This window comes from Crinia signifera, chromosome 6 (assembly GCF_055691185.1).
Source record: "Crinia signifera chromosome 6, ASM5569118v1, whole genome shotgun sequence".
Lineage (NCBI taxonomy): Eukaryota > Metazoa > Chordata > Amphibia > Anura > Myobatrachidae > Crinia > Crinia signifera.
This window is the reverse complement of record NC_139222.1, coordinates 293467791-293483230: the sequence shown is the minus strand read 5'-3', so window position 1 is coordinate 293483230 and position 15440 is coordinate 293467791. Positions and strand designations below refer to the sequence as shown.

At 55.3% G+C, this 15440-nt stretch overlaps 1 protein-coding gene across 1 annotated transcript in view; it reads left to right on the top strand.

Moving 5' to 3' along the window:
- Positions 1-15440, top strand: part of LOC146009791 (synaptic vesicular amine transporter-like) — a 134061-nt gene that overhangs the window by 14983 nt on the left and 103638 nt on the right. Inside the window, exon 2 of the mRNA XM_083150251.1 lies at positions 13223-13359. Within this exon, the coding sequence (XP_083006377.1) occupies positions 13239-13359 (121 nt within the window). The 5' untranslated portion in view covers positions 13223-13238. The remainder of the gene's footprint in view (positions 1-13222; positions 13360-15440) is intronic.

Here is a 15440-nt window from a genome sequence, read left to right as displayed (position 1 = left end):
GTCACAGATCAGCAGTGCAGGGGTTAATACCGGCAGGGAGGTACTGATACACGGTAACACGTAGACAGGTCAGCAGTGCAAGGGGTTAATACCGGCAGGGAGGTACTGATACACGGCAACACGTAGACAGGTCAGCAGTGCAAGGGGTTAATACCGGCAGGGAGGTACTGATACACGGTAACATGGGGATAGAGCAGCAGTGCAGGGGTTAATACACGCAAGGAGGTACTGATACACGGTAACACAGGGACAGATCAGCAGTGCAGGGGTTAATACCGGCAGGGAGGTACTGATACACGGTAACACGTAGACAGGTCAGCAGTGCAGGGGTTAATACCGGCAGGGAGGTACTGATACACGGTAACACGGGGACAGAGCAGCAGTGCAAGGGGTTAATACCGGCAGGGAGGTACTGATACACGGTAACACGGGGACAGAGCAGCAGTGCAGGGGTTAATACCGGCAGGGAGGCACTGATACACGGTAACACGCGGACAGGTCAGCAGTGCAGGGGTTAATACCGGCAGGGAGGTACTGATACAAGGTAACACGGGGACAGAGCAGCAGCGCAGGGGTTAATACCGGCAGGGAGGTACTGATACACGGTAACACGGGGACAGAGCAGCAGTGCAGGGGTTAATACCGGCAGGGAGGCACTGATACACGGTAACACGCGGACAGGTCAGCAGTGCAGGGGTTAATACCGGCAGGGAGGTACTGATACAAGGTAACACGGGGACAGAGCAGCAGCGCAGGGGTTAATACTGGCAGGGAGGTACTGATACACGGTAACACGGGGACTGAGCAGCAGTGCAGAGTTTAATACCGGCAGGGAGGTACTGATACACGGTAACACGGGGTCAGAGCAGCAGTGCGGGGGTTAATACCGGCAGGGAGGCACTGATACACGGTAACACAGGGACAGAGCAGCAGTGCAGGGGTTAATACCGGCAGGGAGGTACTGATACACGGTAACACTGGGACAGAGCAGCAGTGCAGGGGTTAATACCGGCAGGGAGGCACTGATACACGGTAACACGGGGACAGATTAGCAGTGCAGGGGTTAATACCGGCAGGGAGGTACTGATACAAGGTAACACAAGGACAGAGCAGCAGCGCAGGGGTTAATACCGGCAGGGAGGTACTGATACACGGTAACACGGGGACAGAGCAGCAGTGCAGGGGTTAATACCGGCAGGGAGGTACTGATACACGGTAACACGGGGACAGAGCAGCAGTGTAGGGGTTAATACCGGCAGGGAGGTACTGATACAAGGTAACATGGGGACAGAGCAGCAGTGCAGGGGTTAATACCGGCAGGGAGGTACTGATACACGGTAACACGGGGACAGATTAGCAGTGCAGGGGTTAATACCGGCAGGGAGGTACTGATACAAGGTAACATGGGGACAGAGCAGCAGCGCAGGGGTTAATACCGGCAGGGAGGTACTGATACACGGTAACACGGGGACAGGTCAGCAGTGCAGGGGTTAATAACGGCAGGGAGGTACTGATACAAGGTAACACAAGGACAGAGCAGCAGTGCAGAGGTTAATACCGGCAGGGAGGTACTGATACACGGTAACACGGGGACAGAGCAGCAGCGCAGGGGTTAATACCGGCAGGGAGGTACTGATACACGGTAACACAAGGACAGGTCAGCAGTGCAGGGGTTAATACCGGCAGGGAGGTACTGATACAAGGTAACATGGGGACAGAGCAGCAGTGCAGGGGTTAATACCGGCAGGGAGGTACTGATACACGGTAACACGGGGACAGAGCAGCAGTGTAGGGGTTAATACCGGCAGGGAGGTACTGATACAAGGTAACACGGGGACAGATTAGCAGTGCAGGGGTTAATAACGGCAGGGAGGTACTGATACAAGGTAACACGGGGACAGAGCAGCAGTGCAGAGGTTAATACCGGCAGGGAGGTACTGATACAAGGTAACACAAGGACAGAGCAGCAGTGCAGGGGTTAATACCGGCAGGGAGGTACTGATACACGGTAACACGGGGACAGGTCAGCAGTGCAGGGGTTAATAACGGCAGGGAGGTACTGATACAAGGTAACACAAGGACAGAGCAGCAGTGCAGGGGTAAATACCGGCAGGGAGGTACTGATACACGGTAACACGGGGACAGAGCAGCAGTGCAGGGGTTAATACCGGCAGGGAGGCACTGATACGCGGTAACACGGGGACAGATTAGCAGTGCAGGGGTTAATACCGGCAGGGAGGTACTGATACACGGTAACATGGGGACAGAGCAGCAGTGCAGGGGTTAATACCGGCAGGGAGGTACTGATACACGGTAACACGGGGACAGGCAGTGCAGGCAGGGCCGGTGTAAGGCTTCTCAGCACCCTAGGCAAAACTTCAACCTACTCCCACCCTCCCCACCAAAAAAAAAAATCATGTGGTCCTCCCAGCCCCCCAGACGCCCTCTGCACCCTCCCCTTTGCCACCCAAACAGAGTACAAGGAGGAGGGGGCAGTAATGTAGGGAAGTGTGTCTCAAGGAAAAGTATAAAGGTGAGGTATTGGAAGTTCCACAGTCGCCACCTGCATTGAGTACAACAAGGATTCTCATAGACAGATTTGATTTTTTGATTTGCAGACTTGGTGGCGCCCCCCCCAGATCCCGGCGCCCTAGGCAGCTGCCTAAAGCTGCCTAATGGTAGAGCCGGCCCTGAGTGCAGGGGTTAATACCGGCAGGGAGGTACTGATACACGGTAACACGGGGACAGAGCAGCAGTGCAGGGGTTAATACCGGCAGGGAGGTACTGATACACGGTAACATGGGGACAGAGCAGCAGCGCAGGGGTTAATACCGGCAGGGAGGTACTGATACTAGGTAACACGGGGACAGAGCAGCAGTGCAGGGGTTAATACCGGCAGGGAGGTACTGATACACGGTAACACGGGGACAGAGCAGCAGCGCAGGGGTTAATACCGGCAGGGAGGTACTGATACACAGTAACACAGGGACAGAGCAGCAGCGCAGGGGTTAATACCGGCAGGGAGGTACTGATACAAGGTAATACGAGGACAGAGCAGCAGCGCAGGGGTTAATACCGGCAGGGAGGTACTGATACACGGTAACATGGGGACAGAGCAGCAGCGCAGGGGTTAATACCGGCAGGGAGGTACTGATACACGGTAACACGGGGACAGAGCAGCAGTGCAGGGGTTAATACCGGCAGGGAGGTACTGATACACGGTAACACGGGGACAGAGCAGCAGTGCAGGGGTTAATACCAGCAGGGAGGTACTGATACACGGTAACACGGGGACAGGTCAGCAGTGCAGAGGTTAATACCGGCAGGGAGGTACTGATACACGGTAACACGGGGACAGATTAGCAGTGCAGGGGTTAATACCGGCAGGGAGGTACTGATACACGGTAACACGGGGACAGAGCAGCAGCGCAGGGGTTAATACCGGCAGGGAGGTACTGATACACGGTAACATGGGGACAGAGCAGCAGTGCAGGGGTTAATACCGGCAGGGAGGTACTGATACAAGGTAACACGAGGACAGAGCAGCAGTGCAGAGGTTAATACCGGCAGGGAGGTACTGATACAAGGTAACACGAGGACAGAGCAGCAGTGTAGGGGTTAATACCGGCAGGGAGGTACTGATACACGGTAACATGGGGACAGAGCAGCAGCGCAGGGGTTAATACCGGCAGGGAGGTACTGATACAAGGTAACACGAGGACAGAGCAGCAGTGCAGGGGTTAATACCGGCAGGGAGGTACTGATACAAGGTAACATGGGGACAGAGCAGCAGTGCAGAGGTTAATACCGGCAGGGAGGTACTGATACAAGGTAACACGAGGACAGAGCAGCAGTGCAGGGGTTAATACCGGCAGGGAGGTACTGATGCACGGTAACACGGGGACAAAGCAGCAGTGCAGAGGTTAATACCGGCAGGGAGGTACTGATACACGGTAACACGGGGACAGAGCAGCAGCGCAGGGGTTAATACCGGCAGGGAGGTACTGATACACGGTAACACAAGGACAGGTCAGCAGTGCAGGGGTTAATACCGGCAGGGAGGTACTGATACAAGGTAACATGGGGACAGAGCAGCAGTGCAGGGGTTAATACCGGCAGGGAGGTACTGATACACGGTAACACGGGGACAGATTAGCAGTGCAGGGGTTAATACCGGCAGGGAGGTACTGATACAAGGTAACATGGGGACAGAGCAGCAGCGCAGGGGTTAATACCGGCAGGGAGGTACTGATACAAGGTAACACGAGGACAGAGCAGCAGTGCAGAGGTTAATACCGGCAGGGAGGTACTGATACACGGTAACACGGGGACAGATTAGCAGTGCAGGGGTTAATACCGGCAGGGAGGTACTGATACGCGGTAACTCGGGGACAGAGCAGCAGTGCAGGGGTTAATACCGGCAGGGAGGCACTGATACACGGTAACACGGGGACAAAGCAGCAGTGCAGGGGTTAATACCGGCAGGGAGGTACTGATACAAGGTAACATGGGGACAGAGCAGCAGTGCAGGGGTTAATACCGGCAGGGAGGCACTGATACGCGGTAACACGGGGACAGAGCAGCAGTGCAGGGGTTAATACCGGCAGGGAGGCACTGATACGCGGTAACACGGGGACAGATTAGCAGTGCAGGGGTTAATACCGGCAGGGAGGTGCTGATACACGGTAACACGGGGACAGATTAGCAGTGCAGGGGTTAATACCGGCAGGGAGGTACTGATACAAGGTAACACGGGGACAGAGCAGCAGTGCAGGGGTTAATACCGGCAGGGAGGTACTGATACAAGGTAACACGGGGACAGATTAGCAGTGCAGGGGTTAATACCGGCAGGGAGGTACTGATACACGGGGACAGATTAGCAGTGCAGGGGTTAATACCGGCAGGGAGGTACTGATACAAGGTAACACGGGGACAGATTAGCAGTGCAGGGGTTAATACCGGCAGGGAGGTACTGATACACGGTAACACGGGGACAGATTAGCAGTGCAGGGGTTAATACCGGCAGGGAGGTACTGATACACGGTAACACGGGGACAGATTAGCAGTGCAGGGGTTAATAACGGCAGGGAGGCACTGATACGCGGTAACACGGGGACAGATTAGCAGTGCAGGGGTTAATACCGGCAGGGAGGTACTGATACACGGTAACACGGGGACAGATTAGCAGTGCAGGGGTTAATACCGGCAGGGAGGTACTGATATGCAGTAACACGGGGACAGAGCAGCAGTGCAGGGGTTAATACCGGCAGGGAGGTACTGATACACGGTAACACGGGGACAGAGCAGCAGCGCAGGGGTTAATACCGGCAGGGAGGTACTGATACACGGTAACACGGGGACAGGCAGTGCAGGCAGGGCCGGTGTAAGGCTTCTCAGCACCCTAGGCAAAACTTCAACCTACTCCCACCCTCCCCACCAAAAAAAAAAATCATGTGGTCCTCCCAGCCCCCCAGACGCCCTCTGCACCCTCCCCTTTGCCACCCAAACAGAGTACAAGGAGGAGGGGGCAGTAATGTAGGGAAGTGTGTCTCAAGGAAAAGTATAAAGGTGAGGTATTGGAAGTTCCACAGTCGCCACCTGCATTGAGTACAACAAGGATTCTCATAGACAGATTTGATTTTTTGATTTGCAGACTTGGTGGCGCCCCCCCCAGATCCCGGCGCCCTAGGCAGCTGCCTAAAGCTGCCTAATGGTAGAGCCGGCCCTGAGTGCAGGGGTTAATACCGGCAGGGAGGTACTGATACACGGTAACACGGGGACAGAGCAGCAGTGCAGGGGTTAATACCGGCAGGGAGGTACTGATGCACGGTAACACGTGGACAAAGCAGCAGTGCAGGGGTTAATACCGGCAGGGAGGTATTGATACACGGTAACACAGGGACAGAGCAGCAGTGCAGAGGTTAATACCGGCAGGGAAGTACTAATACAAGGTAACACGAGGACAGAGCAGCAGTGCAGGGGTTAATACCGGCAGGGAGGTACTGATACAAGGTAACACGGGGACAGATTAGCAGTGCAGGGGTTAATACCGGCAGGGAGGTACTGATACAAGGTAACACGAGGACAGAGCAGCAGTGCAGGGGTTAATACCGGCAGGGAGGTACTGATACACCGTAACACGAGGACAGAGCAGCAGTGCAAGGGTTAATACCGGCAGAGAGACACTAATGCACGGTATAACAGGCAGCGCGGGGGTTAATGCCGGCAGGCAGACACTGATGCACAGTATGACAGGCAGCGCGGGGGTTAATGCCGGCAGGCAGACACTGATGCACAGTATGACAGGCAGTGCGGGGGTTAATGCCGGCAGGCAGACACTGATGCACAGTATGACAGGCAGCGCGGGGGTTAATGCCGGCAGGCAGACACTGATACATGGTATGAAAGGCAGCGCGGGGGTTAATGCCGGCAGGCAGACACTGATACGTGGTATGACAGGCAGCGCGGGGGTTAATGCCGGCAGGCAGACACTGATACACGGTATGACAGGCAGCGCGGGGGTTAATGCCGGCAGGCAGACACTGATACACGGTATGACAGGCAGCGTGGGGGTTAATGCCGGCAGGCAGACACTGATACGCAGTATGACAGGTAGCGCGGGGGTTAATGCCGGCAGGCAGACACTGATACGCGGTATGACAGGCAGCGCGGGGGTTAATGCCGGCAGGCAGACACTGATACACGGTATGACAGGCAGCGCGGGGGTTAATGCCGGCAGGCAGACACTGATACGCAGTATGACAGGTAGCGCGGGGGTTAATGCCGGCAGGCAGACACTGATACGCGGTATGACAGGCAGCGCAGGGGTTTATGCCGGCAGGCAGACACTGATACGCGGGATGACAGGCAGCGTGGGGGTTAATGCCGGCAGGCAGACACTGATGCGCGGTATGACAGGCAGCGCGGGGGTTAATGCCGGCAGGCAGACACTGATACACGGTATGACAGGCAGCGCAGGGGTTAATGCCGGCAGGCAGACACTGATGCACGGTATGACAGGCAGCGCGGGGGTTAATGCCGGCAGACAGACACTGATACGCGGGATGACAGGCAGCGTGGGGGTTAATGCCGGCAGGCAGACACTGATGCGCGGTATGACAGGCAGCGCGGGGGTTAATGCCGGCAGGCAGACACTGATGCACGGTATGACAGGCAGCGCGGGGGTTAATGCCGGCAGGCAGACACTGATGCACAGGATGACAGGCAGCGCGGGGGTTAATGCCGGCAGGCAGACACTGATGCACAGTATGACAGGCAGCGCGGGGGTTAATGCCGGCAGGGAGACACTGATGCACAGGATGACAGGCAGCGCGGGGGTTAATGCCGGCAGGCAGACACTGATGCACAGGATGACAGGCAGCGCGGGGGTTAATGCTGGCAGGCAGACACTGATACACGGTATGACAGGCAGCGCGGGGGTTAATGCCGGCAGGCAGACACTGATACACGGTATGACAGGCAGCGCGGGGGTTAATGCCGGCAGGCAGACACTGATACATGGGATGACAGGCAGCGCGGGGGTTAATGCCGGCAGGGAGACACTGATACACAGGATGACAGGCAGCGCGGGGGTTAATGCCGACAGGCAGACACTGATGCACGGTATGACAGGCAGCGCGGGGGTTAATGCTGACAGGCAGACACTGATGCACGGTATGACAGGCAGCGCGGGGGTTAATGCTGACAGGCAGACACTGATGCACAGGATGACAGGCAGCGCGGGGGTTAATGCCGGCAGGCAGACACTGATGCACAGTATGACAGGCAGTGCGGGGGTTAATGCCGGCAGGCAGACACTGATACGTGGTATGACAGGCAGCGCGGGGGTTAATGCCGGCAGGCAGACACTGATACGTGGTATGACAGGCAGCGCGGGGGTTAATGCCGGCAGGCAGACACTGATACGTGGTATGACAGGCAGCGCGGGGGTTAATGCTGGCAGGCAGACACTGATACACGGTATGACAGGCAGCGCGGGGGTTAATGCTGGCAGGCAGACACTGATGCACGGGATGACAGGCAGCGCGGGGGTTAATGCCGGCAGGCAGACACTGATGCACAGGATGACAGGCAGCGCAGGGGTTAATGCTGGCAGGCAGACACTGATACGTGGTATGACAGGCAGCGCAGGGGTTAATGCCGGCAGGGAGACACTGATGCACGGTATGACAGGCAGCGCGGGGGTTAATGCTGGAAGGCAGACACTGATGCACGGTATGACAGGCAGCGCGGGGGTTAATGCCGGCAGGCAGACACTGATACGTGGTATGACAGGCAGCGCAGGGGTTAATGCCGGCAGGGAGACACTGATGCACGGGATGACAGGCAGCGCGGGGGTTAATGCCGGCAGGCAGACACTGATACGTGGTATGACAGGCAGCGCAGGGGTTAATGCCGGCAGGGAGACACTGATGCACGGGATGACAGGCAGAGCGGGGGTTAATGCCGGCAGGCAGACACTGATACACGGGATGACAGGCAGAGCGGGGGTTAATGCTGGCAGGCAGACACTGATACGCGGTATGACAGGCAGTGCAGGGGTTAATGCTGGAAGGCAGACACTGATGCACGGGATGACAGGCAGAGCGGGGGTTAATGCCGGCAGGCAGACACTGATACACGGGATGACAGGCAGCGCGGGGGTTAATGCCGGCAGGCAGACACTGATGCACAGTATGACAGGCAGCGCAGGGGTTAATGCCGGCAGGCAGACACTGATGCACGGTATGACAGGCAGCGCGGGGGTTAATGCCGGCAGGCAGACACTGATACACGGGATTACAGGCAGCGCGGGGGTTAATGCCGGCAGGCAGACACTGATAAGCGGGATGACAGGCAGCGCAGGGGTTAATGCCGGCAGGCAGACACTGATAAGCGGGATGACAGGCAGCGCGGGGGTTAATGCTGGCAGGCAGACACTGATAAGCGGGATGACAGGCAGCGCAGGGGTTAATGCCGGCAGGCAGACACTGATAAGCGGGATGACAGGCAGCGTGGGGGTTAATGCCGGCAGGCAGACACTGATACACGGGATGACAGGCAGCGCGGGGGTTAATGCTGGCAGGCAGACACTGATACATGGGATGACAGGCAGCGCGGGGGTTAATGCTGGCAGGCAGACACTGATGCACAGTATGACAGGCAGCACGGGGGTTAATGCTGGCAGGCAGACACTGATGCACGGGATGACAGGCAGCGTGGGGGTTAATGCCGGCAGGCAGACACTGATGCGCGGTATGACAGGCAGCGCGGGGGTTAATGCCGGCAGGCAGACACTGATGCACGGTATGACAGGCAGCGCGGGGGTTAATGCTGACAGGCAGACACTGATGCACGGTATGACAGGCAGCGCGGGGGTTAATGCCGGCAGGCAGACACTGATGCACGGGATGACAGCAGCGCGGGGGTTAATGCTGGCAGGCAGACACTGATGCACGGTATGACAGGCAGCGCGGGGGTTAATGCTGGCAGGCAGACACTGATGCACGGGATGACAGCAGCGCGGGGGTTAATGCTGGCAGGCAGACACTGATGCACGGGATGACAGGCAGCGCGGGGGTTAATGCCGGCAGGCAGACACTGATACACAGGATGACAGGCAGCGCGGGGGTTAATGCCGGCAGGCAGACACTGATGCACGGTATGACAGGCAGCGCGGGGGTTAATGCCGGCAGGCAGACACTGATGCACGGTATGACAGGCAGTGCGGGGGTTAATGCCGGCAGGCAGACACTGATGCACAGTATGACAGGCAGTACGGGGGTTAATGCCGGTAGGCAGACACTGATACGCGGTATGACAGGCAGATCGGGGGTTAATGCCGGCAGGCAGACACTGATACATGGGATGACAGGCAGCGCGGGGGTTAATGCCGGCAGGCAGACACTGATGCACGGTATGACAGGCAGCGCGGGGGTTAATGCCGGCAGGCAGACACTGATACGTGGTATGACAGGCAGCGCGGGGGTTAATGCCGGCAGGCAGACACTGATGCACAGTATGACAGGCAGCACGGGGGTTAATGCCGGCAGGCAGACACTGATGCACGGTATGACAGGCAGCGCGGGGGTTAATGCCGGCAGGCAGACACTGATGCACAGGATGACAGGCAGCGCAGGGGTTAATGCCGGCAGGCAGACACTGATGCACGGGATGACAGGCAGCGCAGGGGTTAATGCTGGCAGGGAGACACTGATGCACGGTATGACAGGCAGCGCGGGGGTTAATGCTGGCAGGCAGACACTGATGCGCGGGATGACAGGCAGCGCGGGGGTTAATGCCGGCAGGCAGACACTGATACACGGTATGACAGGCAGCGCGGGGGTTAATGCTGGCAGGCAGACACTGATGCACAGGATGACAGGCAGCGCGGGGGTTAATGCCGGCAGGCAGACACTGATACACGGGATTACAGGCAGCGCGGGGGTTAATGCCGGCAGGCAGAAACTGATGCACGGGATGACAGGCAGCGCGGGGGTTAATGCTGGCAGGCAGACACTGATGCACAGTATGACAGGCAGCGCGGGGGTTAATGTTGGCAGGCAGACACTGATACACGGGATTACAGGCAGCACGGGGGTTAATGCCGGCAGGCAGACACTGATACACGGTATGACAGGCAGCGCGGGGGTTAATGCCGGCAGGCAGACACTGATGCACAGGATGACAGGCAGCGCGGGGGTTAATGCCGGCAGGCAGACACTGATACACGGTATGACAGGCAGCGCGGGGGTTAATGCCGGCAGGCAGACACTGATGCACAGTATGACAGGCAGCGCGGGGGTTAATGCCGGCAGGCAGACACTGATACACGGGATGACAGGCAGCGCGGGGGTTAATGCCGGCAGGCAGACACTGATGCACAGGATGACAGGCAGCGTGGGGGTTAATGCCGGCAGGCAGACACTGATACACAGGATGACAGGCAGTGCAGGGGTTAATGCCGGCAGGCAGACACTGATGCACGGTATGACAGGCAGCTCGGGGGTTAATGCCGACAGGCAGACACTGATACATGGTATGACAGGCAGCGCGGGGGTTAATGCCGGCAGGCAGACACTGATACACGGTATGACAGGCAGCGCGGGGGTTAATGCCGGCAGGCAGACACTGATACACGGTATGACAGGCAGCGCGGGGGTTAATGCCGGCAGGCAGACACTGATACATGGTATGACAGGCAGCGTGGGGGTTAATGCCGGCAGGCAGAAACTGATGCACGGGATGACAGGCAGCGCGGGGGTTAATGCCGGCAGGCAGACACTGATACACGGTATGACAGGCAGCGCGGGGGTTAATGCTGACAGGCAGACACTGATACACAGGATGACAGGCAGCGCGGGGGTTAATGCCGGCAGGCAGACACTGATACGTGGTATGACAGGCAGCGTGGGGGTTAATGCCGGCAGGCAGACACTGATGCACGGGATGACAGGCAGCGCAGGGGTTAATGCCGGCAGGCAGACACTGATACATGGTATGACAGGCAGCGCGGGGGTTAATGCTGGCAGGCAGACACTGATACATGGGATGACAGGCAGCGCGGGGGTTAATGCCGGCACGGAGACACTGATGCACAGGATGACAGGCAGCGCGGGGGTTAATGCTGGCAGGCAGACACTGATGCACAGTATGACAGGCAGTGCGGGGGTTAATGCTGGCAGGCAGACACTGATACACGGTATGACAGGCAGCACGGGGGTTAATGCTGGCAGGCAGACACTGATGCACGGGATGACAAGCAGCGCGGGGGTTAATGCTGGCAGGCAGACACTGATGCACGGGATGACAGGCAGAGTGGGGGTTAATGCTGGCAGGCAGACACTGATACACGGTATGACAGGCAGCACGGGGGTTAATGCTGGCAGGCAGACACTGATGCACGGGATGACAAGCAGCGCGGGGGTTAATGCTGGCAGGCAGACACTGATGCTCAGGATGACAGGCAGAGTGGGGGTTAATGCTGGCAGGCAGACACTGATACACGGTATGACAGGCAGCACGGGGGTTAATGCCGGCAGGCAGACACTGATGCACGGGATGACAGGCAGCGTGGGGGTTAATGCCGGCAGGCAGACACTGATGCACAGTATGACAGGCAGTGCGGGGGTTAATGCTGGCAGGCAGACACTGATACACGGTATGACAGGCAGCGCGGGGGTTAATGCCGGCAGGCAGACACTGATACACGGTATGACAGGCAGCGCGGGGGTTAATGCCGGCAGGCAGACACTGATACACGGTATGACAGGCAGCACGGGGGTTAATGCCGGCAGGCAGACACTGATGCACAGTATGACAGGCAGCGCGGGGGTTAATGCCGGCAGGCAGACACTGATACACGGGATGACAGGCAGCGCGGGGGTTAATGCTGGCTGGCAGACACTGATGCACGGGATGACAGGCAGCGTGGGGGTTAATGCCGGCAGGGAGACACTGATGCACGGGATGACAGGCAGCGCGGGGGTTAATGCCGACAGGCAGACACTGATGCACGGTATGACAGGCAGCGCGGGGGTTAATGCTGACAGGCAGACACTGATGCACGGTATGACAGGCAGCGCGGGGGTTAATGCTGGCAGGCAGACACTGATGCACAGGATGACAGGCAGCGCGGGGGTTAATGCCGGCAGGCAGACACTGATGCACGGGATGACAGGCAGCGCGGGGGTTAATGCTGGCAGGCAGACACTGATGCACAGGATGACAGGCAGCGTGGGGGTTAATGCCGGCAGGCAGACACTGGTGCACGGGATGACAGGCAGCGCGGGGGTTAATGCTGGCAGGCAGACACTGATGCACGGGATGACAGGCAGCGCGGGGGTTAATGCCGACAGGGAGACACTGATGCAGGGGATGACAGGCAGCGCGGGGGTTAATGCTGGCAGGCAGACACTGATGCACAGGATGACAGGCAGCGTGGGGGTTAATGCCGGCAGGCAGACACTGGTGCACGGGATGACAGGCAGCGCGGGGGTTAATGCTGGCAGGCAGACACTGATGCACGGGATGACAGGCAGCGCGGGGGTTAATGCCGACAGGGAGACACTGATGCACGGGATGACAGGCAGCGTGGGGGTTAATGCTGGCAGGCAGACACTGATGCACGGGATGACAGGCAGCGTGGGGGTTAATGCTGGCAGGCAGACACTGATGCACGGAATGACAGGCAGCAGTTACTGACTCCTCTCCTCTCCCGCAGGTAGCGGCTCCTCACCATGTCTCTGACCGAGTTCAGCTTTGTGCGGTGGCTGCGGGAGCGACGACAGTCCCGGAAACTCATCCTGCTGGTCGTTATTATCGCCCTCCTACTGGATAACATGTTACTCACCGTGGTAGGTATGTACAAAGCTATCTCTCCGGTGGTGTATGTATCACTATATACTGCTGTACTGTGTGTTATATATAGTTATATACAGTGTTATATAGCGGCGTTACATCGCTGTACTGTGTGTTATATATAGTTATATACGGTGTCCTATAGCTGCGTTACATCGCTGTACTGTGTGTTATATATAGTTATATACGGTGTCCTATAGTGGCGTTACATCGCTGTACTGTATGTTATATATAGTTATATACGGTGTCCTATAGCGGCGTTACATCGCTGTACTGTGTGTTATATATAGTTATATACGGTGTCCTATAGCTGCGTTACATCGCTGTACTGTGTGTTATATATAGTTATATACGGTGTCCTATAGCGGCGTTACATCGCTGTACTGTGTGTTTTATATAGTTATATACAGTGTCCTATAGCGACGTTACATCGCTGTACTGTGTGTTTTATATAGTTATATACGGTGTCCTATAGCGGCGTTACATCGCTGTACTGTATGTTATATATAGTTATATACAGTGTTATATAGCGGCGTTACATCGCTGTACTGTATGTTATATATAGTTATATACGGTGTCCTATAGCGGTGTTACATCGCTGTACTGTGTGTTATATATAGTTATATACACGTGTCCTATAGCGGCGTTACATCGCTGTACTGTATGTTATATATAGTTATATACACGTGTCCTATAGCTGCGTTACATCGCTGTACTGTGTGTTATATATAGTTATATACAGTGTCCTATAGCGGCGTTACATCGCTGTACTGTGTGTTATATATAGTTATATACAGTGCCTTATATACGTGTTCTATAGCGGCGTTACATCGCTGTACTGTGTGTTATATATAGTTATATACAGTGTCCTATAGCTGCGTTACATCGCTGTACTGTGTGTTATATATAGTTATATACGGTGCCCTATAGCTGCGTTACTTCTCTGTACTGTGTGTTATATATAGTTATATACGGTGTCCTATAGCTGCGTTACATCGCTGTAATGTGTGTTATATATAGTTATATATGTGTCCTATAGCGGCGTTACGTCGCTGTATTGTGTGTTATATATAGTTATATATGGTGTCCTATAGCGGCGTTACATCGCTGTACTGTGTGTTATATATAGTTATATATGGTGTCCTATAGCTGCGTTACGTCGCTGTACTGTGTGTTATATATAGTTATATACAGTGTCCTATAGCTGCGTTACATCGATGTACTGTGTGTTATATATAGTTATATACAGTGTCCTATAGTGGCGTTACATCGCTGTACTGTGTGTTTTATATAGTTATATACAGTGTCCTATAGCGGTGTTACATCGCTGTACTGTGTGTTTTATATAGTTATATACGGTGTCCTATAGCGGCGTTACATCGCTGTACTGTGTGTTTTAAATAGTTATATACGGTGTCCTATAGCGGCGTTACATCGCTGTACTGTGTGTTATATATAGTTATATACAGTGTCCTATAGCGGCGTTACATCGCTGTACTGTGTGTTATATATAGTTATATACAGTGTTATATAGAGGCGTTACATCGCTGTACTGTGTGTTATATATAGTTATATACAGTGCCTTATATACGTGTCCTATAGCGGCGTTACATCGCTGTACTGTGTGTCATATATTGTTATTTACGGTGTCCTATAGCGGCATTACATCGCTGTACTGTATGTTATATATAGTTATATACGGTGTCCTATAGCGGCGTTACATCGCTGTACTGTGTGTTATATATAGTTATATACACGTGTCCTATAGCGGCGTTACATTGCTGTACTGTGTGTTATATATAGTTATATACGGTGTCCTATAGCGGCGTTACATCGCTGTACTGTGTGTTATATATAGTTATATACAGTGTCCTATAGCGGTGTTACATCGCTGTACTGTGTGTTATATATAGTTATATACGGTGTCCTATAGCGGCGTTACATCGCTGTTCTGTGTGTTATATATAGTTAAATACAGCGTCCTATAGCGGTGTTACATCGCTGTACTGTGTGTTTTATATAGTTATATACGGTGTCCTATAGCGGCGTTACATCGCTGTACTGTGTGTTATATATAGTTA